Here is a 26,860-nt window from a genome sequence, read left to right on the forward strand (position 1 = left end):
GGGATGTTGAATATGAAGATTATTATTTGACTGTATCGTGGAGAATCCTAAACTTCAACGATTATGTTTCCATAAGTTTTAAAACTCTCGTTGTGAGAAATATCATTTTCTATTTTTTGCACTGTCATTGCACTACCAATTTATGTTGTTTTTACATTACATATGTTTTGGGGACATTGTGTTTTGATATTCGTTATGACTTCTGACTTATGACTTCATAGAAATCGATATCTTTTTCTATTTTATTTAAACAGGTTCATTGAACTATTTTCTTAGTGGTTACTGTGTATATATTTTTTGGAAAACCAACCTTTATGGCGACAAAAGTAAATCATATCTAATAGTTGTCATATTATTATCTTTGCTTACTTTAATAGTATATACGATTATTAATAATAATTGAGAAACATAATGCTTTCTATTAAATCGTCAACCCTATTATTATTAAGTTATTTAATATTTAATATTTAAGTTAAATATTTACATTAAAAATATAACTATTATGGATGAATAGCTCAATGAATTCAAGGATAGAAATTACTAAAAGTAAAGGCACATATTTATGAGCTATCCACGATTATTTTATAAATAGATATTAAATACTAATAAAAACGGAAAATAATTTAAAAAGTACTCATATATTTTAATACTCGATTAAATAATAAAGTAACAACAAAAATCGATAAATATTCTAATATTATTATTAATAACAAACAAAATAATTAATTATAATTGTATCAACAATTATCAGGTACTTTGTGTAACATAACTTAAATACATTAATAAAAAACACTTACAAACGATGTAAGAGATCGTTGGAAAATTATTGATCTCATAATTTGTTAAAAATCAAACGCACATTTCAGATTTTATCAGCGTATTTTTAAACCAAAAAAATCTGCAATATGCCTACCGAACAAATCAAAGTTTAATTTTAGTATAGCTTAGTGAATGTGATGAAGATGGGCGGCCTCGTGTGCAGATATCGGGGAAGTCTTGTGGACGACCGCATTGAATCCGCTGTGTTTGTCAGCCGTGTAGTCCACAGTGCGAATCGAACCGTCAGGCTCTACGACTGAGTATTGGCCTGTGGAGATTTATATGAAACAATTAGTATGATATGAACATATTAATACCCAAGGTTTGAACCGAGCAAAGATTGTATATGAAAATAAAAAACTGAAATGTTTTTTTTTTAATTAATATATATATTTACGTATTTTTTATAACCAACACATACACTAAAATAAAATCAAATAAATACCTTTAACGACGTCACCGTCTCGGCTTTCGTGGTGAGTTTTAATGTCGCCTGTGTGAAAATCGTTCACTCCATATTTGAATACATACTTCGGGTATGCCTAAAAAACAACATTTTCTAAATTATTATTTAAAAAAAATTACAAATGTCAAATGGATTGTCCAAAATATAAATGAAGATCCAGCTTTAATCATGTGGTTGGCAATAAAATGAACTCGGGAAGGAAGTATCTTTACAAAAAGTACTAAATTGCAGACAAATAATCAAATCGACCGCTTTAAATTCAAATACAACTGGAATTCGATGTGTATTTTAAAATTATCCTGCAAATCAATAAACTCATTGTTTAATAAAATATCACAACAGCAGAAAATTCAAAGGAAATAGGTATCTACAGACTATAAGCAACAGAACAAAAGCTCTCGTAAGTTGTTTCTCGTAAGATCCATTTTTCCATATTAAAAATATATAAAAAACAATAAAATAATATACATGATAAAAATATATTATACGATTAAAGTATCGATAACATTACAAAAAGTGAAAACGTTTTAATGAAAGCACTTGTATAACATACTCGTAACTACCTTCTTTCGTATAACCAGTCTTAAGTTATAAATTATAGCGTTTAATTGAACCTTAAAAAATAAATAAAGCGCTTGTGATTTTAGCACACATTTAAATGTAGCAACATTAAGCGCTTGTAAATTAAATACAGATGACTAAAGTGAAGACTTGACAATTAAAATGTTTGTAATTTCATTGGCTTTTTTTTTAAACACATGAAATATTCACAAAAACAAAGTAATCGGAAATACACGGACTGATGCAATGTAAAAGACCGCTGCAAGTATTTACAACATTATTAAATTTAAATTAAAAGGCTTATGTTATACACAATCTAAATAAACTATTTAAGATTCAAAAAAGTTAACTCAAACGCTACTAACATTGAACTAAATCCGACCTTGAAACATTACACATATCACACAAGGGCAGTTATTAAAAAATATATTTATTGCAATATATCTATCGCCCAAAGTAAGTACCTTGGGATGAGACTGTCAACGTGATAGAACTAAACGTTAGCCCGGAAGTACAATCTTGTTTGTTGGTTCCTGTTTACGGATTTTATTTACCTCCTATACCATGCAGTAAAACGCTACTGAGCCATAATTATCTATTGTTTAAATTTACGATCTAACAATGAGTGTCTCGTAAATAATCAACCAGTATTCGTCATGGTAATATCTAGGCCACTGCCACACTGCATAAAAGACGGTGCGATTTATATACTGCGGATTTAAACCGCGAAATAAAGATCGTGCGATTATAATTTTTTGCTTGCTATTGAATGTATAAATTTAAATTTTGTCATCACACTTTCGTTTTATTTTTATAAATGTTCTAATAATTATTTGATTACTGTTATTATTTAGAAGTTAAATCTTTTTAATACTATTTGTTTAATATTTACAATTTATTAGTAACGAATCTTAATAGACCAATAGACGTTTACAATTATTTATAGTTAAATCAAACCATGTTTACGACCCATTACGACATATCTGTATTTTTGGATCTATTCTTAATTTTCCGATTTTTTAGCCTGCCGAAAGAGTTTTAGGCAGCTTAAAAAATAAACAATTAATATACGAGTAGGTACGATGTTTTTATCGAGACATCGATCTCTATTTCAGTGTCATTATAATTTAAACTTTATGTTAAAATAATTACAAGAAAAAAAGTTTTCAATTAAATAACAAATGTCATCATCGATAATACAAAATAAAATATTCCGCGTCAGTTTCGCTCGTAATTGAAAAGTCCGCATATTTAAATAACTGTTACGCATCACATTGCGCTTTCTTTTTTACGTAAAATATACATTTAAGCAATTACTCAATATCTTATTGGACCTTTATTGCTTACTTTAAACTAATTACCTTGAGCAATAAAATAGGAAAATGGACTCTAAATAGTAAAGTAGATACATGGATCTTAACTAAATATCACAGGTTACATTCATTAATTTCAGTTACAGTTTCATGTTAGTTAGTAGTAGTTAGTTTATTCTATAATCTGAATGAAGTTCTGCCAAATGCTTATCAGCAGAAACTCCAAACCGCCTTCTTAAGAGGACAAAGTTCCACTTATATTTTCTTTAATCAAAAATATTTGATTCGTTCATTCTATGCTTAGATCGATTGATGTTTAACTCGAAAAACATTCTAGTCAACTTTTATTAAAATAATATTTAACGTCTAAATAATATAATAGTACCATACTCAAAGATACACGACTTATGACATAAAAACATAACCATTTTCATCAATATTTAATTCGTATTCCTGTTCGTATATCATCTGTTACTTTGTCTTCGTGGATTTAGTATATATTTTTGTGATAAAAAAGCTAGTTATTAATTTAGTAATTGTTTCAACCTAAATAATTCTCGCCTTGATAAATGTATTTGCAATGTAAGGTTTACTTCAATAAATATATTTAAGCTGTCCAAATTGTCTTTGAAGTTTCTCGTAAAAAATATTTAACAGAAAATTTAGCATTTGTAAATGAGTTCGAATTATATTTGCTTGAACTTTTTGAAACATTTCGGAAGGTACTTACATAATAGTCCACATGCTCATCTTCAGGTATCTGATGATGCAGGTCGTAAGCAAGTTTAGGTTGGGCGTGAATGAGGGTCGGCGACGGTTGGTATTCCAGAGGCCTTAGATATGTAAACACACGTCCATATACGCATACTATTAATGCTGAAGCTAGAATCACACTCTGAAAAATAAAGATAACATAAATATAAGCGTAAACACTACCAAAATTTTAATTCGTATAATATTTATTACGTCATAAGAGTAGAAAACATGGATTGAGGTTATTCTCTTACATCTAACGAATCCATTTTCAAAAATAATTCGTAATTTTTGTGTACTAGTTATAGACAGTGTTGAAAATGTTGGAACTTTATGCCATGGAGTATTCTTAATTAAATTTGAAAAAAATAACAACTCCTTCGAATACAATAAACAGTAAATACCCTTACAGATTTTTCAACAATTCGCACTTATGCCAACGAGCAAAACGTTAAACAATACCTTAAGGCGAAATAGAAACTCAAGTTTTTTTTTCTATATTCAGGTTAAATAATGATAACATCACCGGCAAATTCACTGTTTATGTATATATATTTGGTGATATACTACTTTATATATGTAAGAACAGCTTAATGATAAAATAACCAACTGCATTATTTCCTAAAAATCACATGAGTGCAATCCTGCAAAATTCAACATTATGTATTTCTCTAACAATTGTTAGAGTTATATGCATACTTATTATGTATTGTGTATTGTAACTTAGTATGTTGAAAGTGTCATAAGAAAAGTAATGTAAACATTGAACTATCAAGACTCAAAAAACTCTAAATAATTCACATACATTGTAAAGATTGATTCATCTTTAAAAAACATAATTGCCAGTTATTATATAACACTACACGGTTCGTCATTACTTGTTGACAATGCGCTGTACAATTGACGTGTTTCGAAGAAATCAAGGTGTTATTTTACGAATTTTTCCCAAGAACTTTCAATACTTGTCGTAATTGTTACACAATTATTATTGTTGTTTAAATCGAGACGGTATAAAGCTGTGTCTATACGAAAGGATTTTTTTATGGCATTTTTGGCGAACGAGCATATGGGCCACCTGATGGTAAGTGGTCAACACCGCCCATAGCCAAAGGCGCTGTAAGAAATATTAACCATTCCTTACTTCACCTATGCGCCACCAACCTTGGGAACTAGGATGTTATGTCCCTTGTGCCTGTGATTACACTGGCTCACTCACCCTTCTAACCGGAACACAACAATACGGAGTACTGTTATTTGGCGGTAGAATATCTGATGAGTGGGTGGTACCTACCCAGACGGGCTTGCATAAAGCCCTACCACCAAGTATTATTATTATCAATTTCAATAATTTTCATATTATCTAAAGAAAATAAAATTTTTCTCTGTATTTATTAGTAAGCTTAATTGCAAACATAGAAATCAAAAACCATTTCAATGGAAACGCACGATTATTCTTTAAAATATAGGGAACATTATTACAAAGTTGGTATTAAAAGTGAAACTCATGCAATAAGGTAAAGTCATACTACGAAGCATTAGGTTAAGTGGACGACGTTTAATGATTTGCGAACTTAGACAAGTTACATAAGTTTGACAAACTCCAAAATATATATAAATTATATAATATAAGTATTTGATAAGATTCCTAAAAACCGATGATAGAAACGCTTTGACTTGATCGAGTGCATTTGTCTAAAGTCGCTGATGTGTGTAGATATTTACGTCTATTTACATACGGACAGCAGTTCAAATTAAAAATACAAACCTTTTACGAGTCGTATATATATATATAAAGGAATGCAATTGAAAAAGTCCAATTGCAATTAAAAATTTATATTTTTCCCTTTATTACGCGTATCAGGGTAAACATTTCATTACCACAGATTAATGTATACACAGAAGTTCCTTTAATCCATATCGAAAATTATCAGACAAAATCATCTTCGTAATAATTATTTCTCTAATAATATATATCGTAATAGCTTATATTTTATTAAACTATATGTTAATGCAAACAGTAAATAGTCTTTAATATTGTTTGAATTATAAAGTATTTTTTTAAAAGGAAACTCTCATTATTTATTTTTAAATACACTTCTGCATATTTGTTTGTTTTTTATCGTTATATCAATCGTTATTGCTTCAACGGTACGATTTATTAAACTTAATATGTTATTAATCTTACCTTAATTGCCATTATTAATAATTTCTATTAGGATATATTTAGTGAATTCACAAAACTATATTTCAATAATAATAAAATCCACTCGAGTCGAAGGCTCGTTAACGTGTGTATTGAGTGAAACTTAACGTAGATTATATATGAAAGTAGATAGGTAGAGCTGGTGGTGGGTAGAGCCATTGAAAAATACACACATACATACTTGCTGTTTGTTTACAAAAATGTCATCACAACTTTTCTATGCTTATGTCTGGACTAAACGAGCTTAGAACATTAAAACCGTTGGAATAATTCCTTATTAGTTCAACAGATACAGAACACAAATTTTCATTATAATGTGCTCAATATATAATAATAAGGTCGTGTTTATAAAAATACTTTTAGTAAAACAAATAACGATAAAATAAAAATGGAATCATTTGTTATTCACTTTATGATGATGAAACTTATGTTATTTTTGTATTTTTGACATTATTTTATTCTCACGCATCCTTTTATATTTAGGTTAAATTTAAAATAATAATATAATGAACAAGAATCTAATAAACATCGCTATCTAACGTAAATAATTAAATATTGGATCAAATTTTATAACAATAATTTTTTTTTATAGAATCGGTATCAGTCAGAATATTCTTTATTCAAATGGGCACATATAGGCTTTTAATTTAATGTTATGGTAACTTTACATTCAATTTAAATGTAGATTGTATCGAGAATAATCGGCAAGGAACCCAAATGAAATACATAGTCAATGTATGTAGTATATATGTTATCAAATTTATAGTGTCAAGTGTAAAATATCTATATTATACAGCAGTTGTTTGTGAGACTGGACGCGTCTCTATCAGTCATTTGAAAAATTATGTCGATTTATCTCTTCAAAGTCACAAAGTCGCTTTCCACTTAGATCTTATAAGCAACGCAACGATTTTTTATGCAATTTTCATCAATAAAAAGAATGAAATGCGTATTACGGTAGAAAAAGACCGAGAATATCAAATGTCTAGCCGGAAAAAGCAAGGGTTTTTCTTTTTATGTTTGTTTTCAAATCAAGTTCTATGCCCGTGTGAAACCGGAACGGGTAGCTCATAGCTTATATAAGTTATCTTAATTAGCAATGCCAAATAAAAAAAAGACTATATTATATTATAAAAAAGATTATATTTTAATTCAAAAAATATAAATACATCTAAAATAAATATCATAAATATATCAATAAATTGTATTCAAGAAGAAAATGAAGTTATATTCCAATCATACGCTCTGGTTATATCATGATCCGCTTATAAAATACTAATAGCACAATCAATGTGCGAAGAATACCTTTCCACAGAATCTTAACGCAAGAAATTGTAATGTACTTATCTATTCTACCTGTTACACGTCGATTACTGGAGCAATCTTCATTGATTATATTGCCGCCTCTTTCTATTATCATAGTTGAAAGCAAGACAAGGCAGTTTAAATGTGTGCACATGGTTGAATAATCAATTAAAGATGCAGTATTTCGTAAAAAACATGAGCACTTACTTCCTTCCGGGCCGATACGGTGTACATCGTAAGAATAAAGCATTACATTCATTAAAACTAGGTAAAAAGGTTACATAATTTAAAAAAATTATATAAGATTTTTATTTTGACCAACTACAAACAACCAACCACAAATACCAACTACAAAATAATTGTATTATATATAATTATTGGTTATACTTTTACTAAAGTATGGCGGTATCTTAATATTTTATAAGTAATCTTATTTAGTGAAAAACTGGCAACTCAAGAATCATGAAAGTAACTAATTTTCTGAATAAAACGCACACATATGTATACAAATTATACCCTGAAAGTTTTTTTCGTATCGCACGCACGCATCGTTTGATTTATACTAAAACTATAAGTCCGTTTTCTATAAAATAATAAATAAATATGATAAAATGTTCAGAAGCTGACATTAGTGATATTCTTCTTTGAAATATTAACCTGTTCATACAAAAAATTTGATGATTTTTTTTTTGACTTTTCGTTTATTCATTACAATGTTCCTATTGTCACATAATTAAGCTGAGCAAGGAAAGTGTGCTGACATTGCGCCCACTTACGTAAAAATGTTCGCATATTAGAGTCATATTGTTGTAGGATTTTCTGTTTACAACGATGTGTGTCATACATGAAAGGCGAACAAAAAAAATATTACCAACCAATATTGTATATATTCAGATTTTTTAAATTTTGTTCTCTATTACTGTATGAATATAACAAGTTAAATAAATTTAAAGAAATTAGTACGAATTATAAAAAAAATATATACATTGTTTATTCTTAGAAAACAATTTGAGTAAATTCGTATTATGTGCTATTTCTAAGAAGGTTTTTTGTAAAAATCAAGTTTAGAAAGTAACAATTCTATGATACGAAATACTGGTGCAGTTTTTTATTTTGAATTTGACCGGGAAATAAAAACAAAAAAATCTACAAAAGTCGATCACTTTCCCTACCAATAAACACATAAGTTCATATATACTCATATTATATATATGAAATAGATCAGCCCGAGTAACTATTACCATAGGTAAACAATTGGAATAGTAAAATACAATACGAATCTTACTTAACATCTCACTAATATGCTAGGCAGAGCACGCCTTGGAACACTTAGTGACGGCATATACTGCATTTTCTCATGTGTAGGGCTGCCAATTTTCTATAACGCTTGAAGCGGCATTAATTTTTTATTACTAAATATTTTCTATTTGTCAATAATATAATAAGAAACTATAATATAATCTGTGCTATAATTAAATGTAACGATAACGAATTATATCATAAAACAGGTTATAAAGCAGATACACTGTTGTTTTCGAGGTGTTCGACAAATTCATAAATAGTAATAGGGTAACAATCGTTAGATTGCAATCTACCGTTGAATCACAAAGACGAAATAGATTATCTTATTTTTATAGTAGGAAAAACAAATAATTTTTACAACATTTAAATTAACTTTAATTGATTATTTAGTATTTATACAAAAATCAAGCCAAAAAGAATTGTATTTACGAATATATATTTACGATTAATTAGTAATGAACTGCTTAAGAAACAACAGTTATGATCGAAGGCGGCAGCCCTGTCAATATCTCTCTTGATGACTAAAACGCCGGAATATATTTACTAACTTGCATATTTCACAATGTCTTCCGTATTATAAGAAAAAACAATTAATATTATTTTTTCAATATCCTAATCAAGTTATTTACTTTTATATTATAATTATAATTATTTGTTGCAGCCATTCAGCGAAAGTTCAATCATGATTTTGTAGAAAAAATGTTTAATCGAATATTCGTTATATAAAATATGATTAAAAGTACAGAGATTTAAATAATAATCGCAATACATTCGTTTTATCAAAGATTTAAAGATTGCATGAAACAATTGAAAAAAAAATGTAATTTTGCATTGTATTTTTAAATTGAATATACTTTATTAATAAATAGCCCTTTTAAACAATAAATAAAAAGTTTTAACTAGACAACACAATTTAAAAACGATTAAAATATGCATAGGGCTTATATTTGTTAGATATATTTCTTATTTTGCGTCTGTTTTTGTCGATGTACACCCGAACTTTTTCTTTATTAAACTTGTCAGATGGCTTTAGGACATTTTCTAAGAAAATCTCATATTCATCATTAGGTTTTCGATGTTCATTCTTTTTTGTTTTAAGATTGGTATTTAAAACGTCGGACGATAGAGGATTGTAAGTATTATTTTTATAATAATTCTTAGCCAACATAGAATTGGCTTTACTCAAAAAATCTTCCGGTATTAATAGATCGGTTGAAGTTTCCATATTATCAGCGTTCGATAATACTCGATCTTGTTGATTTTCAGTTTGCTTAAGATTTCCTTCGAGGATCTTAATGGTTTTTAGTTCCACACTAAAAATAAATAGTGATTATAATCACATATTCAAATCAAATCCTTATTTAAGCATTTTCTTACATACACTTTTGACTTGTTACTTTACAAGATTTAATGAACACTAAAGCTACCATCAGTTCGGAATGTATATTCCACTGAGATCTGGCTATAAACTGTTAGTGTTACTTATTTCTACCAATTTACATACGTATGTATCTAATGTCTTTCGTAAGTAAACTTATAACAATTATTAAAACAATTCTAACTACACGATTTTTATTATCTTATCGAGTAATAATACCTATTTATCAATTCTTAATGTTTCTTCATGAAAATAAATGTAGAGTTAGAGTAAGTTAACAATTATGCCAAGATGCGTTGTTTATGTGTTAAAAAGAGAACATGCATCTCACGTGGTACACGTGATCAAAGAGAAACCCATTTTTTGCATACGTTGCGTCAGTGACGTTTAATGTATTTAGAAAAAAAATAATTCCTGAAACATTACACTCATTGCCTCAAAAAAGTTTTACATCGACAATAATACGACTATAACTTACCTATAACTAGAATCGTCAGCAAAATATTTAACGTGTACTGGGCTGCCATCTTTGTCCTTGTAAGTATACGTTCCTAATACGGAGCCATTAGGAAACTGCCTTTCGTTTTTAAACGTTTGTGGAATATTTTCCTTGAGGGGGACACCTATATTTTAGGATTTATGTTTAATAAAATTCGAAGTAGATTTTTAATAGGCTGAATATTATTAATGACACACAGGCAGTGTGGTCTAGTAGCTATTCATAGGGCCGACACCCAAAAAGTACAGGGTACTTTAAATCGACTATTATAATGTTATTGAATTTTTCTGTCGTATACATTCTCAATTTCCATAGTCTGGAAATTGGTAGTGTTTACATTTCCATGTCGAACGCATGTAAAGTCTTTTCGTGAAATATTACGATCATGTCAAATTTACTGTCCCATCGGATTACGACAATGCACTGTGTTTGCGGATGCATTTATTCTCTATAATATGTCCCTCGCATATCTGAAATCGGTCAAATCATGACATCAGCACCATTCAATAAATCTGCTGTACCCACATCAACACTCACTTGTTAAGAATTATGTTTAGCGTTTACAAAACGTAATCACGTGCTTATAAGTTAAGCAATCATATTTTAATTATCTACAGCAATTTCTACACTCCTATTCTACTGCAAAAAAAAAAGCAATGTTAAATCTGAACATACCGATTGAAATATCTATGTATATAAATAAGTATAGCAATATATTTAAGAAAATGATCATAGTCTTGTTTTATATGTCCTGGCTGTCTTAAACTAGGCTATTTAGCAAATGCCACCCAAGCTTGTTTATTAAAGGGAATACAAGCTTCCTACGTAATAATTGCTTATCTTCAATGTTCTCATATCAATGTTTGACATGACATAACGCCGACAATGCCAGAAAAATACTTCCTCTTGTTGTTTTTTTTACCTTATTTAGAACAGGCATAGGTCAATGATCTTACAGCCTAGGTTTCTATTTTTAATCTGTATGTATTTGGCATATTTAAAAGCCGTATGAATAAAATAAGTTATTGCACAGCTTCGATATAAAAAAGATTGTAACTACATTTGCAGAAATATTTTACTTTAAACGAAAAGTGGAATTGTGATTACGATCGCAGTTTTTGATATTTAATAAAATATAGCACAGCTAAAGATTTCCATTTACTTGCCCGTTTATATCCCAATGCTGGGATAAGGGTTTGAGTCACGTGATCAAGCCACCAACTAAAAATCACTTGTACCGTAATTCAAATAAAATAATGTGCCGATATAAATAATAATCAAATACTTTAAATAAAGTTTAAATTAGTCTTTTTTGAGCTCCATGGGAATTAAATAACATGAAAAGATATTTTATTAATATGTAACGTTTGAATGCAATTCTAGTGACGCAAAAAGGTTTAATTTTAACGTAATTCTAAGCACTATACAATTATACATACGTTTATTAAAAATAAAAATCAATGTTCTTAATTTTTATTTTTATTTAATCAAGAAAAGTAAAACGTGGTGGTTCGAGAACATTCGATGGTGTTTTCAAAGTTTTCGTCTTATTTTTTTTAACTTTCCTTGGCCGGCTCCACGAGACCGAAGATTCCGTTGATGTACTCTTTATATCAGCTGCTATTTCTACATATTTTTCACTGACTTGCCCTTCGTTTGATACTCTGTAAAATAAATAAATATCAATAAACTTAAAAAAAATATTCCACAGAGCAGGATCTGCGCTGCTTTTGAGGATATAGCTTGGAGCTTTGGCACCACACTGCTCCAATGCAGATTTGTAGTTGTAAATTACGTGGCATTATTTCATCTGTAACATGAAGACTTCTTCTCGTTTCATATAATAATAGGATAAAGTCCTTACTATATAATATATTTTTTATTCTGTCGGGGGATAACGGAAAATAAATTTGCCTTTAATGATACAAAAATGTATTCGCAAATACTTACACTCATACGCAAACATAGCGTATGACGTATATTATGACTATTCCCTTGTCCTTATACCATTTAGGTGCGGTTGGCGAAATTTACAAAATAAAAAGAAAAAACAATTTAGCAGTTTCATGGGCAGGTGTCGGACTTTATTTTTCATATATTATAGTTATTATTTCAAACATACGCATGGTCGAATTTCTAATAATATAAATACCTAATATAATATAATTTAATATACTTTTGATTTTAGTCAGATTCGATTAGATAGTTATTAGATGCTACACAGTTACAAACTAAGCTTCCATTTTGAAAAGTTACATCAATTTATTAATTATATTAAATCGTGTATATAGTAAATATTTTATATCGATATAAACATACATTTTTACGTTACATTAGCAGCCTGTAAATTTCCCACTATTGGGCTAAGTGCTCCTCTCCCTTTGAGGAGAAGATTTGGAGCATATTCCACCACGCTGCTCCAATGCGGGCTGGTGGAATACACATGTGGCAGAATTTCGTTGAAATTAGACACATGCAGGTTTCCTCACGATGTTTTCCTTCATCGCCTAGCACGAGATGAATTATAAACACAAATTAAGCACATGAAAATTCAATGGTGCCTACCTGGATTTGAACCCGAAATCATGGGTTAAGATGCACGCGTTCTAACCACTGGGCCATCTCAGCTCTCGATATAAACAATAACATCAAAATATAAAATTTAGAAAAAAAGATGGTTATCATCTTGTCCTGGTCCAATTAGTACGGGAGGTAATTATAATTTTATAAAAATACCTGTATCCATTCTCGTCAGCTACATAATCAAATCGTCGTGATCTGCCGCGTGGATCAATGTACCCATAGCTCCCCACGACGGTACCATTGGGATATCTTTCCTCAGTCCTGAACTGAATGTTTCCAGTCTCTGGATCCAATATATCATACCCGAATGAGTAGGTCCCTGGTACACCTGATTTAGACAAATATTTCAAATACTACGGATAATAAATACGTAAAAAAAAGAAAAACATTACATACTTTTTTTAGTTTCAAGTATAAATTAAAATGTACATGTCAAAATTTCAGCTTCGACGAGCAATCTCAAACACTAGCCGAATTACGCTAGATAATATTTTAGGTCCCCAAGAATGTGCACGAATACAAATGAATTATGTTACCGACGGCACCGCATAAGTAACTACGGGAGAGGTGCAGGATCAACGATTTAACATGAGACAGAAATTCTGATAAATTACAAAATTTGAACTACAAGGGACACTTGCTTGACAAAGTAACTCAATAATTTAATGTTGGCCTGATCCGGGCTTCGAACTGTATGATCGTGCACACATTTTTCCGGTCGGAAGATCGGTAATCCTTTAGTAACGTTAGCCACTATTAAAAAATATATAACAGTACTTCAGAAAATTGTCCTATAAAATAATGCATGTATTGCAGAAATACTTTCACTAAACAAGTGTAACTAATAATTCTATTGCATTAATTTATAATAAAATATGAAAATTCTGTTATAAGAAATAATGGAATAATCGAAGTTTTTACTACTCACCGTCGACGTCCGAGTAGTAATAGCTAGGATTCTGCGCTGCTGAACTCAATCTCGGCTTTCTCGGGGCAGCTCTAAGTTCGTTAGTACATAACATCGCCACTAACACGGTAACCTATAGGATATACAAAGGTTGTTAATTATTTTATGCGAGTCAATTGAATAATATTCCAGAAATAATTATTTTTTTTTTGGTTCTACTAATGAGATAATTCAAATATTGCAAATATCTGTGTGATTTTATAAAATAATCATTTTCAACATCAAATTTATTTTAGTAACAGCTACCTAGTATCTCTATATAGGTGTTTTTAAATAGTTATTTTATTTTAAAAAGACTGACTAGCAAATAGGACAGCAATGTTTAAGAGGCCAACTTCACTTCATTACTTCTTCAACGCGCTACCGATCACGAGATGTAAAACGCTATGCCCTTTATGTCCATAATATTGCTGGTTAATTTATCATTCAAACACGTTATACAACCGTAATTATAGGCCTGCACTAACCCCTACTGTACAATGTAATATGTTACTTCTTTTTTATTTAAAATACTTAGTTAAACTGGCACTCATATATATGGACATAAAAAATAATTAGTATGATACATCATCAAAGAGCCACCGTCCCCGTAAACTAAGATTCTATGTCCCTTATGCCTGTAGTTACACTAGCTCACTCACCCTTCTAACCAAAACCCAACAATAATAAGTACTTATTGCTGTTTGACGGTACAATATTTTATGACTGGATAGTATCTTAATAGACAGACTGACGCATACATAAACCTACCTCTAATATAAGGTTTCCATAAATCCGTTAAAACATAAATATTTTGTCGTTTAATACAAAAACATATTCTAATAAATAATTCTTTTTATATTTCACAGAAATGTTATCATTACTTATTTAGTTTTAATTATCCGAGTTCTAAGAACTATTCATCTCGTGTCAAAATTGTACTAATTATATTTATTTATTACATATAATTAATATTACTACCCATATGTTAACTATATCTCTAGCCGATTTGCTTAAATTTTTACGCGATTATAATTCTTATTAATAGAACATTGTGTGTCATAACGGTATGTATGTGTTAATCTATCGAAGCGGTGTTTTAAACTATAAATGCTCTTGTTTTTTTATTTGAACCTTGTAATTAAAGTACAAATGAGACTATTAGTATAAATCTATTAATTAATTTTAAGGCAAGTTCTTTGTAGCTAAGACGGTTTTTCCAAATAACTTAGGAGGTTTAAAACGCTTAACACTGACGTTTATAAAAAAAAATACTTTACAAAAACTATTATGTAAAATCTAATACCTATTTTTTAATTTTAATTGGAATTATAAATACACTCAAATAGTATAACTTAAAATCAAAATATCAATATACATTTATATTGATATTTTGATTTATATAAAATAATATAAATATAAATCAATGTAAATATAAATGTATAATACATCTATATTATAATTAATATAGATTTTGACTTTAATACATTTAGTCAGACCATTAAAGAGTTATATTATGATAGCTTATGATAAAATTTACTATTCTCCTGATGAAAAATACAAGCAAATTGCATAAACGACAATTCTTGAAGATTATTTTATGATGCTCGTAATAATATTATAATAACGAATTGCATTACAATTCATAAAATGAATAAAACTATTTCATTTATTTCTTAATCAATTTTTATAACATTTAAAATAATTTATAGGTAATTTAATGTTTTTTTTAATTTGAATCTACATGAGTAATAAGAAATAGCAAAAGTTTTTTATAAAATATTACAACACTGATTTCTTAAATGCAAATTTCATGAAAACTTCGCGAATTTTCATTCAGAAAATTTTCTGCTAAAACTAATTCAAAATTGAATTGCAAAACATAAATTAATACATTTTTCTTATTACAAAATATAATTAATTAAAAAGATAATATAACATTGAAATATATTCTGACCTTTACAATGAAATCCATTTTTGTTTCACACAATAATATCTCAAATTTCTCTCATAGAGGAAATATATGTGTAACCTCACGATACGATGCCTTAAACATGTTTAAACTTTTGTCAGCTCCTTTTAGTGGTTTTTAGCCGGCAAAAACAAGCCAGTTGTCTTTGTGGGTGAAGGCGATTCCGTCCATATCCGCTTACACTGATGTCATTCCATTAGGCACAGGATAAGGAACAACATTTATGAGGTGATAAGCTCTTTAAGGTCGTTAACGGTAGCTTTGACGATAACATGATTACTCAGATCGAATTTGCGAATTCTACGATTTATGGTCCGTCGAGTCTTTGTTAACGGACTCTTTAATTGCTTCTCTACATGTAACCTTAATTATATGAACTCCGTTATGTTTATAAATATATGAGCATTATTTTTCTCTGCTCTAAACTAGGTATTAGATTTTATTTTATTAGATCTCCTTAAAACTAATATTAAACAAATATTGAACGATAAACGACAAACGACCTGAGGAATCTAATATTTATTCGGCATATCAAAATATTTCCTTAAAAATATTAAGCAAATCTAATTTATCAATGTCGTTTGCATGATTGTTTGTTTCAAATTTCATGGAGCATTAAGGCCACCCGTATTATAATTATTTTAGATAAATAAAAAAAATGTAACTAAACTAGAAGTCTAAATAAACGAATAAATAAATCTAAATAATTAAATAAAAAAATAATCGAAAGGATTTAAAAATAGTTTTTATGTAAAATAAATTTATGTTATTAATGGGATTTTATTTAAAATAAATATCAACTTAAGAGAGTGATATATTACGGTCATTTTAACTTTCTCCGCCATTACTCATATTTCTGTCATCATGGTCAAAAAGAGCGTATTGAAAAATAGCCAAGTTTGAATTATTTTTCAAAAAAGGCTTTGAGATTAAAACAACGATGTATATCAAACGACTATTAAGGATTCCAGACGCCTTTGTGAGAGCCGACAGTGTTTTCGCGACGCCCACATTTTGCCACGAGCTTTTTAAGTTATCTTGATAGATTGTACTTCCGAAAACGTTATAGGATATATTTATTATACTGATATGGTATTATGAATACATATTGTAAATAATTAATGATTTTATATTAAAAAAAAACCGTTCTTTTTAACACTGTACTCACTCGCAGTTCTTTTTAACATTGTATTTGATTTAATACTTGATTCGGATATTCTTGTTAAGAATAGTATTATAATTATAAATTAAGTATGAAGCTCTAATAACATTCTTAGTGGCAGCGTTAATTCCATTTAGAAAAAGAGAGCGAGTGAAAAGCGAAATAGGTATATATTTTGGATACCACTCAAGATACATAATATGTCATGCGTACCTTGAGTACATGTAACACTTTTAATGAGAACTAGATTTATGCTGCGAGTATCGTTAGTGATAAAAATGAATTGCATAACATCACATCTCTAGTCGTGTGATACTGGCAGATGTCAACGTCATATAGGCAACTGTCACCTCCACCATGTTGCACCGCAAGCTCTCAAGCTCCTTAATTTTTATTTAATTCCTTGATATTCGTAACTTCTGTATAAGTATTTGGAATTTATATTAATTTATGTGTGGAAGTCACTCAAAAAGTAATACAAAATCGTTTTCATTATTTAGTGTATTTTGTTAAATTGTAAATATTTTTTATATAATGGTAACATTGACAATTTAGTCCACAAATGTGTGCGCAAACACAAATTATCCCTTTAATCCCTCACTGTCTTCAACGGCAATCCGGCACAACCGGAGAGGACTCATGCGGATGAGTTAAGACTTCATACTATTCGAGGCATAATTGATAGAACTTCCAAACTTCGGACTAAAACAGAAAATTTCTTCATAAAAAAAATCAATGACTTCTGTTCCAATCCGTTGAATTTTAAAACAGGTCCTCAAGAACTGCAGCCTTATCAGATTGACCAAAAGACCAGACATTGTATAGCACACTTATACATACTGACAAGTGCGCTAAACATCGATAATTCTGTGACATTACAGAAACTAATTAACTCCCAAATAAAACCTTACGTCATTTTTATTTGGGACAAACATTAAACACAGAAATGTTTCGTAATAATGACTCAATGAGTGAGTACAATAATTCAAGGGTTCTTATGAAATGCATTGACAATACCCAAATGACTCAATATAGTAACTTCACAGCCTATATAAATGATTCTTATGCATTCATTCAAACATCTTATAAGTAATAAACTCTAAATGGACTGATGCAAATCGTAAAAAAATCAAAATACTATGAGAAATGGAAAAAACCTACATCTTAAAATAAATATCACACACACGTATCCTAAAATAAATACTATATATAAACTAAAATATGGTTAATTTTATTTACCAATTTTTTAATACATAATTAAGATTTTAATCTATATTAAACGAAGATACTTTAATTGCCTGACAAACTACTAAACTAATATACGCAAACCTTATAACAGAACACGCAAAACATTTTGTAGGAGGTTTTAGTACATGAACATGACAGATATCGTCTAACAGATGAACATAAAATACACTTACATTTCTGTACCAGTGCCGTCTGGCGCTTAGGAGAACCTTTGTCTTTAAAAAAAAACGATCGTACTTCTGATCACTATTATCCAAAAAAATAATAACAATTTATACATATTGCATTATTAAATATATCCGTGTTAAACCTATAATAAGTATTAAGTATAATTTATTTATATATAATTCTTGTGAACTTATTACATTCCACTCCTGTAATATTCTATTTATGATGAATGTATGTATTTACAAAAAATATTTGCTTTCAGCTCTATAACTGCTAGTCCTACATCTTGTGTGGAATATGTATTTTATTGGAAATAAATAAATACCTAAAGAAAAAAAAGAAAAAAATATAGATCTCTATATGATAATTTTAAGATTATATATTCAACGGATTAGTATGTATTTTTGGTAGAATGATTGACTCCTAAGTTTCTGAGACAATAACTAATTATACTTTAATCCAAATCGTCATATTGGTCAACGGCAGCCGATGACGTAATAGACGACCAATGAGCATTCAGAATTTAGTCATATTAATGTATTAGATTTGAACTTTAATTTCCGGAGGTAAAAGTATTTAAAATATAAAAAAATTGAAATTACTTAAAAAATTTTTGAATTAAAGATTGTTTTACTTATTTTTATACTTATCTTGTTCATTCATCTTTAATAATATAATAAAGTTAGTTTGTTGTTTTTTTTTTTTGTTTAAACACACTCATATCTGGGACCACCAATCGTTGAATACTTTTTTTTTTAATTTAATTACCCAGTTCTTGACAAAGGCTGACATGACGCTCTAGCGTAATAGGCTGTGGTCCTTGGAGGAAAAAGAACCGCACGAAGCAGCTAGTACGTAATATATAATTATATAAATAATATAAGTTCACGTTTAAATATTTATTATTTTGAAAATTAAATGTATCCAGAAGTAAATAAACATTTTGATATACTTTTCTTAAAGTACGTAAACTGTTTTATAAGCCATAACTTTACAGATTAAAGCAAATATTATTTTATAGTCGTAATATAATTTAAAGATACGATCACAGTATATTCCTCCTATGGCAATATGCAATAAAACAGCACCAACACATGACAAGGCGCTTGTTCCCATGTCGACGTAAATCGTTTCCATATTCGTGTCGTTTACGACGAGTAAAAATGTAAAATGGCCAAATATATTTTCTCTTAATACGAATTTGATAAAATAACTTTCAATATAAATGGTCTATAGTAATAAAATTGCTATGTTGGTCTAGCGGCCGACTTCAAGATCATGATTTGTGTTGGTTCATCAATCTATTTGGTTATTCCGTCAAGAAATTCTCCGTAGCCGCTTGAAGTTCCCGTGTAGTCGGGGAAGTTATTTTCATGTATCGGGAAGCACATATTACCATTTATCAGTCCCTTCGTTCTATAAGAATAAGTGAATAGAGGATGGACCTGTGTTTCCAGGTAACATTCCTAACAATGATGTAAATAACCAAATGGTCATAGTTGAAAAATCGTTATGAAGTAATATCCTATATGTTTTGCTTAGCTTTTATAATCATTCCATAGACTTAAGTAATTAATAAAATGTACAAGTAATTTTAATGAGAATTCTTAATTAAATTAATTTAGGTTGAATAAAATATGACATTGGTGTATATTATATAATTTATTATTTTATTAAAGTAAAATTAATACAAAATTAAATTATATAGTTGTACTTCAGATGCTATGAATAGAAAGGCACTTACATCGAATTAATTAATACAAGAAAATCGAATAACTTAAAATATAATAAGTAAATCAAAATACTTTTGGATGTCGCTTGAAATACTTAAAAGTACATTCTTATGTAGTCTTGTGAATAACATTCAAAAGTTGAAGACAACGGATCCATCTAGCTCACCATTACGCATTTTCGTATTGTAACGATCTTAAAACAAAAGCTGTAGGTATTCATTATTTTAATGGCATTTCATTTTGCTCCTTCAGGGATAGACAAAGGCCTGCAACCATACAGCCTAGACATTTATATATATTATTTCCATTATTCCAGTCCTGTTATTTATTAAAAAGATAAAAATCTTTCAACGTTTTATATGTTACCCATACTGATGCAACCACAAACAATCGTTTCCATTTTATATCTAGGTATAACTATTTAAACTACAACTTTGCGTGAGTTGGAAGACTAAGGAGTACCGTCGTGTTAAATTATCAGTGGTGTCCATAGGAAGACAGGACAAGTGTCGGTGCATGTGCATAATGAGGAACTGGAGCTACCGCTACCTGTAAAGATAAAGAATTATAAAAATGTATACGAAAATGTTAAACAGATTAAAACAATGAGAATTGATAAAGAATAGAGAATTGCAGAGTTGTTTCCAAAACCACGTTTCTTAACTGACTTAACAAAAGTAAAGAAAGCATATCGATAGACCGAAGGTTGGAATTACACAAGTATTGTAACACCTTTAGTTGTCAATAATGTTCTAATTTCCCATTCAAATCTTTTTAATCACTTTCTAAATTGAAATATAGTCATTATTACGATGTATACAATATAAATAACATAAAAACATTCAACTTTAATGATATAATGTCAATGAAATGCAAAATAATATTGTTTTTTTTTACGCAAATAACCTTTTTTTATTTCAAGTTCAAATTGAATCCCCATGTAAATTAATATTTATTTCCATACAAATTCAATATTAATACAAAAATATATTAGTTGTTATTATTTGCCTAAAGTTTTTTTCTAAGACTATAACAGTTAAATAAAAATAATTAATTACAAAGAAAACTTTGCTTACAAAATCTTAATTCAACATAAAATTTATTACGTCAAATGTCTCATTTCGACACTCGGTTAAGCAACTAATTTCCAGTTTATGCTCGATAGTCCTGTAGCGAAAATCGAAAATATTGTTAGCTAAGTTCACATTATCAGGCTATCGCGTTTCCATATATGACAAATACCGTTAGATTTGCGAAAGGACCGGTAACAGCGGCGATATTTACATTGTGCAATATTTATTCCAATAAGACGCGAGATAAACCAAAGCTAATTCTGAGCTTTGGTTTATTTTTCTTACATATAAGTCTGGATCTAGTAAATAGAACGTCAGTTTTGTCAGAGATCGTGGTTTTGAATTACAAGCACTAAATAGTTTTTGGAACGATGTTCTTTAACGCGGCTTACAATAGAATGAACTGGTAGAAAACGTCACGTACGCAAAAAGCTCTATGTTCAGGCGATCTTTCCTTCTCTTTCTCTCTTTCTATATATTATATTGTTAATACTAATAATTATTATGTAAATATATTTATAGTTATATACGTTTTCATAAAAAATATTTAAACTTATTTTTTGTTATTACTTTAATTCACATGGGATTATTATTAATAACAATTTTCTTGTCATTTAATTATTCCATTGTTTCTGATATTTAATGCACAATATACAGCAAAAGCAAATTCGTTCTATCTGTGTGGCCCACGACACGTCTTTTTTAATATTTTATCTCGTGCTAAGCGATTAACGGAAATACTAGTGTCGTGTCATAAAGCGTTTTGGCATAAACTCTAAATTTGCCCAGCCGTCGGATAATAAGTAGCTGCCAATGTATTAATGTTTATTCACTTATGCTCTTTTAATAACTATATTTATGTGCACTAAATTATATTAGGTATTAAGATCAAATGATATCAAAGAATCGCTCAGGAAAATGATTGATATATATATCAAAATTTATATACTAATTGTAGTATGAAATATAAATTGTAGTTATTGAGGCAAAAATCGAAGATTATATATGTGCAATACGATTCATCGGTTTATTTCAGATATCCCTTAAAATGTACAATTTTGCGTCAAATGTAGCTCTCGGCTTAAATTTAATTTTTAATCTAAAAGTTTCTGTTATGAATGCTCTGATACACTAACATTATCATCTGATTCTTTGGCCTAAGTGTCATGTAACTTACTTTTATAAGAAAAGTTTTTTTTTTTTTTGTTTTTACCTGACTAACGAACTCCTCACACGTAACAAAGCCGCGGGCTTTCAAGCTAGTCTCATTTTAAAATTTTAATTGTATTTTTAAATGTTATATATTACATTTGACAAGAGATGACATTTTCTATCGTCATTTTCTATTATGTGTTATCTCTATTGTTAATATACATTGTTGGAACTAACCGGGTGAACTGCATGGCCCGACTTATGTACAACTGCATTGAAACCAGTGTGGTCATCCGCTGAATAGTTCACTGTCCGTGTTGTACCATCGGGTTCTACTAAGGAGTAGCTACCTATAACAAAAATACACGTGATTCATTTAAAAAAAATATTTACATATTGATACTTGATACTTTACAAATTGGTGTCCAGAGCTGGATTTTCCATTAAGCAGTTTAGAAATCATTTTAGTTTTATATTATATGTAGAGGTATACCGGTTCGAAATGTACATTATACTAAGAATAACTAATATACAGGGTTATTCGTAATTCGACGTATTCCCGTTAGGAGGTAATAGGGGTGACTATTTGCGATAATTTTAACCCCCATAATGCAAAAGTGAACCATTTTTGAGTTATCACGTTTTTTAACTTTTTTCTAAATACGTCAAAAATGCAACGGGAATACGTCGAATTACCAATAACCCTGATATATGACTGAATATGATAGAATCTAATTACCTTTAACAACATCGCCATCTCTTTCTTCCTGCTGCGATTTAACGTCGCCAGTGTGGGGATCCTTGACTCCATAATTGAAAGCGTACTTTGGATAGGCCTATAAAATAACATAATTGAAACTAAAGTAAATTGATTGAAATAAAAAACATGATCCTTCAATATTGTATTCCATACCATTTTTTAGTATGTTTTTAATACAATTCAACTTAGAAAACTTTATCCTGGCATAAATACAAATATGAAAAATTGGTTAATTTCTTTTATGTAGGTATATATATTTTTTATATTTTTGATAAACCTCCATTTTTTTTATACATTAAACAGGTGCTGTGATTTGTAGTAATCAAAAGAGCCCTGAAACTTCTCAAATATTATTCAATGCACTTGCTACCATTGTTTTTTTTAATAGGTGCGAGCGCACACACTTGCACTTACAAGAATCAATAAAATATTTAAATATATCACGGTGATGACCTCCTGACCCTTTTAAATTACGCATATAATACAGCGCTCAAGCGTATGCGCTAACGCTGGTGCAGCTGTTATTGCCTCACTCTCATAATCCGTCGGATTATATCTGATAGGACGGGCATCTGACACCACCGTGCACCGGAGGGAAGCAGGATAAATGCTAAAGGTATTTACTTTCGGCGGCATAAGAGTATTTACTCTTATGCCGCAGGGCTCGTACCCAGAATTTCTTGATAGAAAGCCTAATAACTTTTTATTGACTCTACCCTGAAATTAAACCCAGGATCTCAGCATTTACAGAGCAACTTACAAGCTCTTAACTATACCAAAGAGGCGATAAACTAAATATGTATTCATCCATTGATGATATTTTTGTTACAAATACTAAACTACAATGTAGAATCCCTAAGGCTAAGCTAAATATATATTTTGTACTTTTATTGCAATTCCGCGATGTATTATGAAAAGTAAATAAAGCTGTTAACTCACTACAGGCTCAGCGATAGCGACAGGTGCATGAACGATCGGGGCATGAAAGACTGGCGCATGCGCATACAGTCCACCGTACTCAATTGGCACCGCCAATGCGACGCTAACACAGGACAACAGCGCTAAGATCTGTAAAATGCAAAATAAATAATGTTCGTAGTTTGTCTCTTCCAAATAAATGTTACTACAATAACTAAAGTTTTGATGATTTCTACTTTTTTATTTCTATTTTCAGAATCAGGCGATCCTGTTCAAAGCTGTAAAGTTACAAATTATAACAATGTAAGCGTATTTTCCCCGTTTATGTATGTATGTATGAATGTATGAATATAGATAAAAAACTGATTTCAATGGACGGTATTAATAGATTTGCAAAATAAGTATCTGAAGTATCACAGGTTATATGGTCACAAATATGGCGGAAAGTACCGTTTTTCACTTAAAAATTTAATAATTATAGTAAAAAGCAATTTGGTCACATCTAACTACATGTAGATGTGACCAAATTGATATATGTACATATAGAAATTTATATATGTAATTAATTACGATTCATGTATCAAGTTTTCAATGGGTCGATACAAACTTATTTTTATATATTCAAAAAATCTTAACTTTAAAATTTATTTATAATTAAAAAAAAAAATTGAGCCGGAATACCCCAGTGGTTAGAACGCGTGCATCTTAACCGATGATTTCGGGTTCAAGCCCAGGCAGGCACCACTGAATTTTCATGTGCTTAATTTGTGTTTATAATTCACCTCGTGCTCGGCGGTAAAGGAAAACATCGTGAGGAAACCTGCATGTGTCTAATTTCAACGAAATTCTGCCACATGTCTATTCCATCAACATTGGAGCAGCGTGGTGGAATATGCTCCAAACCTCCTCAAAGGGAGAGGAGGCCTTAGCCCAGCAGTGGGAATTTTATAGGCTGCTAATGTAATGTAATGTAAAAAAAAAAACATTTCACTCATTTGCACAAACTTAAATTATATCATTTTTAATTAAATATCACTATTATTATCACACTATAAAATATTAGGAACTTGTTACTTGTTGAGAACTTTTTTGTGATTCTAAGCACTAACATATACATAACATAACATATTGTTTGAACAACTTACCCACATATTGTAACTTCTATGACAACACACACTACAGACGATAGTTCGTCCTGCTTGACAGAGCAATGAATGTCCTACGCTTATAAACTAAGGGCCCCTCCATACCCCCGTTGCACCTGCACAAGTACTACGCCCGCGCTAGAATATTCCTAAAGTATAGTAGAATTTTTATTACAAAAAATGCAGCATTTTATTACAGAGAGCAAAACAATTTTAAGCTTGATTAGAATTTTATGTTAGTGTATATTATTACTGTTGAAATCATTTGAGATATTCCAGTACCGTGTTTTTATACTTGATGAGAGTATTTTAAAAACTGTTAATAAATCAATCTATATCAAATAAAAACCTTAATTATTAATGTTTTTAATTTACCATTTGTAAAAGTTAAAAGTAACTATGGTATTTTGTTATAAAAACGTATACCTTGCTCCAATAACAATATATTGAATTTGCAATCTTGGATTTCAAAAAAAGATACGCGAATATATAGTAACCACAAATCTAATGGGGCTTATTAAATATTTAAAGTAACAAATCTAAATGTGATCACGATCATATCGCAAACACTCGAGATTGTTTTAAGTTAAAGTATAAAAATAATGCAATAAATTTGTACAAATATTATAAAGAGGTAAAGTATGCTTATGTTTATGTAGAGAGTAATCACCCGAACTAATGATCCAATTCCAATATTTCTTTCACTGGTAGAAAACAACATTATTCATGAGTGCTATAGATTATAGTTATATTTATATCATATCATTGTATTTGCAAAGACGGGGTAGTATAATTTATAATTTAGAAAGATCTATTCACTCACTAAGGTAGACCCATAACTACACGTAACACTTAAAAACAAAGCTATATATATATATATTTCGAAGGGGTTAGGCATCAACTCATTATCGTTCACATTCGTAATATATCTTTTTTCGATATCCCATCAACTATGACACTTTTCGGCTGTCACGTGTTCTTCTACGTCATAGTGACATTGCCAGCATGTACGATAAAAAATAAATAAATCCTAATAAAACTTTTTGATGCTTCGACATTTATATATATACTCTTTTTTATCCACTTTCTCATTTAACCATCCCACGCACTATATCTTGTCACGAGCGTCATTCAACACTAATACACGCCAATAATTTAATTTAATGAGGAGAGGTGCGTCTTCGTCATAAAATAGATCTATAACTCCGGTGCGTACGCAAATAGATGAGTTCAACTTAATTGGAAGAATTTCACCCATCAACGATATATGTACTTACTATATATTCACATGTTAACGTTAATTAATAAACATATAATAATAATTTCAATTTATATTGTGGCTTAATTGTACAAGCTGTTATATAAACTGGAAATTATAGTTATAGCTGTTTTTATTTTTTA

At 29.5% G+C, this 26,860-nt stretch overlaps 4 protein-coding genes across 4 annotated transcripts in view; all 4 read right to left on the reverse strand.

The window, feature by feature from the left end:
* Gv1 (GV1) overlaps positions 1–1,190 on the reverse strand; it is a 100,847-nt gene extending 99,657 nt beyond the window's left edge. Inside the window, exon 1 of the mRNA XM_026630053.2 lies at positions 1,177–1,190. The gene's annotated coding sequence lies outside the window, so the exon portion shown is untranslated. The remainder of the gene's footprint in view (positions 1–1,176) is intronic.
* Positions 865–6,193, reverse strand: LOC113393502 (cuticle protein 19-like). Its single transcript, XM_026630412.2, has 4 exons — positions 6,098–6,193; positions 3,890–4,054; positions 1,265–1,361; positions 865–1,087 (listed from the first exon to the last, which is right to left on the reverse strand). The coding sequence occupies exons 1-4, from the start codon at positions 6,107–6,109 to the stop codon at positions 945–947; spliced, it is 417 nt and encodes a 138-aa protein (XP_026486197.1). The 5' UTR covers positions 6,110–6,193; the 3' UTR covers positions 865–944.
* A 5,889-nt stretch (positions 6,194–12,082) lies between these two features.
* On the reverse strand, positions 12,083–16,298 carry LOC113393283 (larval cuticle protein 16/17-like). Its single transcript, XM_026630092.2, has 4 exons — positions 16,086–16,298; positions 14,111–14,222; positions 13,336–13,510; positions 12,083–12,263 (listed from the first exon to the last, which is right to left on the reverse strand). The coding sequence occupies exons 1-4, from the start codon at positions 16,101–16,103 to the stop codon at positions 12,083–12,085; spliced, it is 486 nt and encodes a 161-aa protein (XP_026485877.2). The 5' UTR covers positions 16,104–16,298.
* A 4,063-nt stretch (positions 16,299–20,361) lies between these two features.
* On the reverse strand, positions 20,362–26,296 carry LOC113393501 (cuticle protein 8-like). Its single transcript, XM_064215153.1, has 5 exons — positions 26,283–26,296; positions 24,336–24,519; positions 23,376–23,472; positions 22,874–22,986; positions 20,362–20,960 (listed from the first exon to the last, which is right to left on the reverse strand). Exons 1-5 carry the CDS (start codon positions 26,294–26,296, stop codon positions 20,889–20,891), a joined length of 480 nt encoding a protein of 159 aa, XP_064071223.1. The 3' UTR covers positions 20,362–20,888.
* Between the last annotated feature and the right edge of the window lie 564 nt (positions 26,297–26,860).

Source organism: Vanessa tameamea, chromosome 6 (genome assembly GCF_037043105.1).
Source record: "Vanessa tameamea isolate UH-Manoa-2023 chromosome 6, ilVanTame1 primary haplotype, whole genome shotgun sequence".
In the NCBI taxonomy this organism is placed as follows: Eukaryota; Metazoa; Arthropoda; class Insecta; order Lepidoptera; family Nymphalidae; genus Vanessa; species Vanessa tameamea.

What these genes read in the sequence shown, in the direction of transcription:
- LOC113393502 (XM_026630412.2), bottom strand. An exon ending in ATGAGCATGTGGACTATTAT is followed by an intron (nt 1,362 to 3,889) that starts GTAAGTACCTTC and finishes GTTGTTTTTTAG; the next exon opens with GCATACCCGAAGTATGTATT. An exon ending in AGACGGTGACGTCGTTAAAG is followed by an intron (nt 1,088 to 1,264) that starts GTATTTATTTGA and finishes AAATCTCCACAG; the next exon opens with GCCAATACTCAGTCGTAGAG.
- LOC113393283 (XM_026630092.2), bottom strand. An exon ending in TTACTACTCGGACGTCGACG is followed by an intron (nt 13,511 to 14,110) that starts GTGAGTAGTAAA and finishes TGTCTAAATCAG; the next exon opens with GTGTACCAGGGACCTACTCA. An exon ending in GCTGACGAGAATGGATACAG is followed by an intron (nt 12,264 to 13,335) that starts GTATTTTTATAA and finishes TTTATTTTACAG; the next exon opens with AGTATCAAACGAAGGGCAAG.
- LOC113393501 (XM_064215153.1), bottom strand. An exon ending in TCGCTATCGCTGAGCCTGTA is followed by an intron (nt 23,473 to 24,335) that starts GTGAGTTAACAG and finishes GTTATTTTATAG; the next exon opens with GCCTATCCAAAGTACGCTTT. An exon ending in AGATGGCGATGTTGTTAAAG is followed by an intron (nt 22,987 to 23,375) that starts GTAATTAGATTC and finishes TTTTTGTTATAG; the next exon opens with GTAGCTACTCCTTAGTAGAA.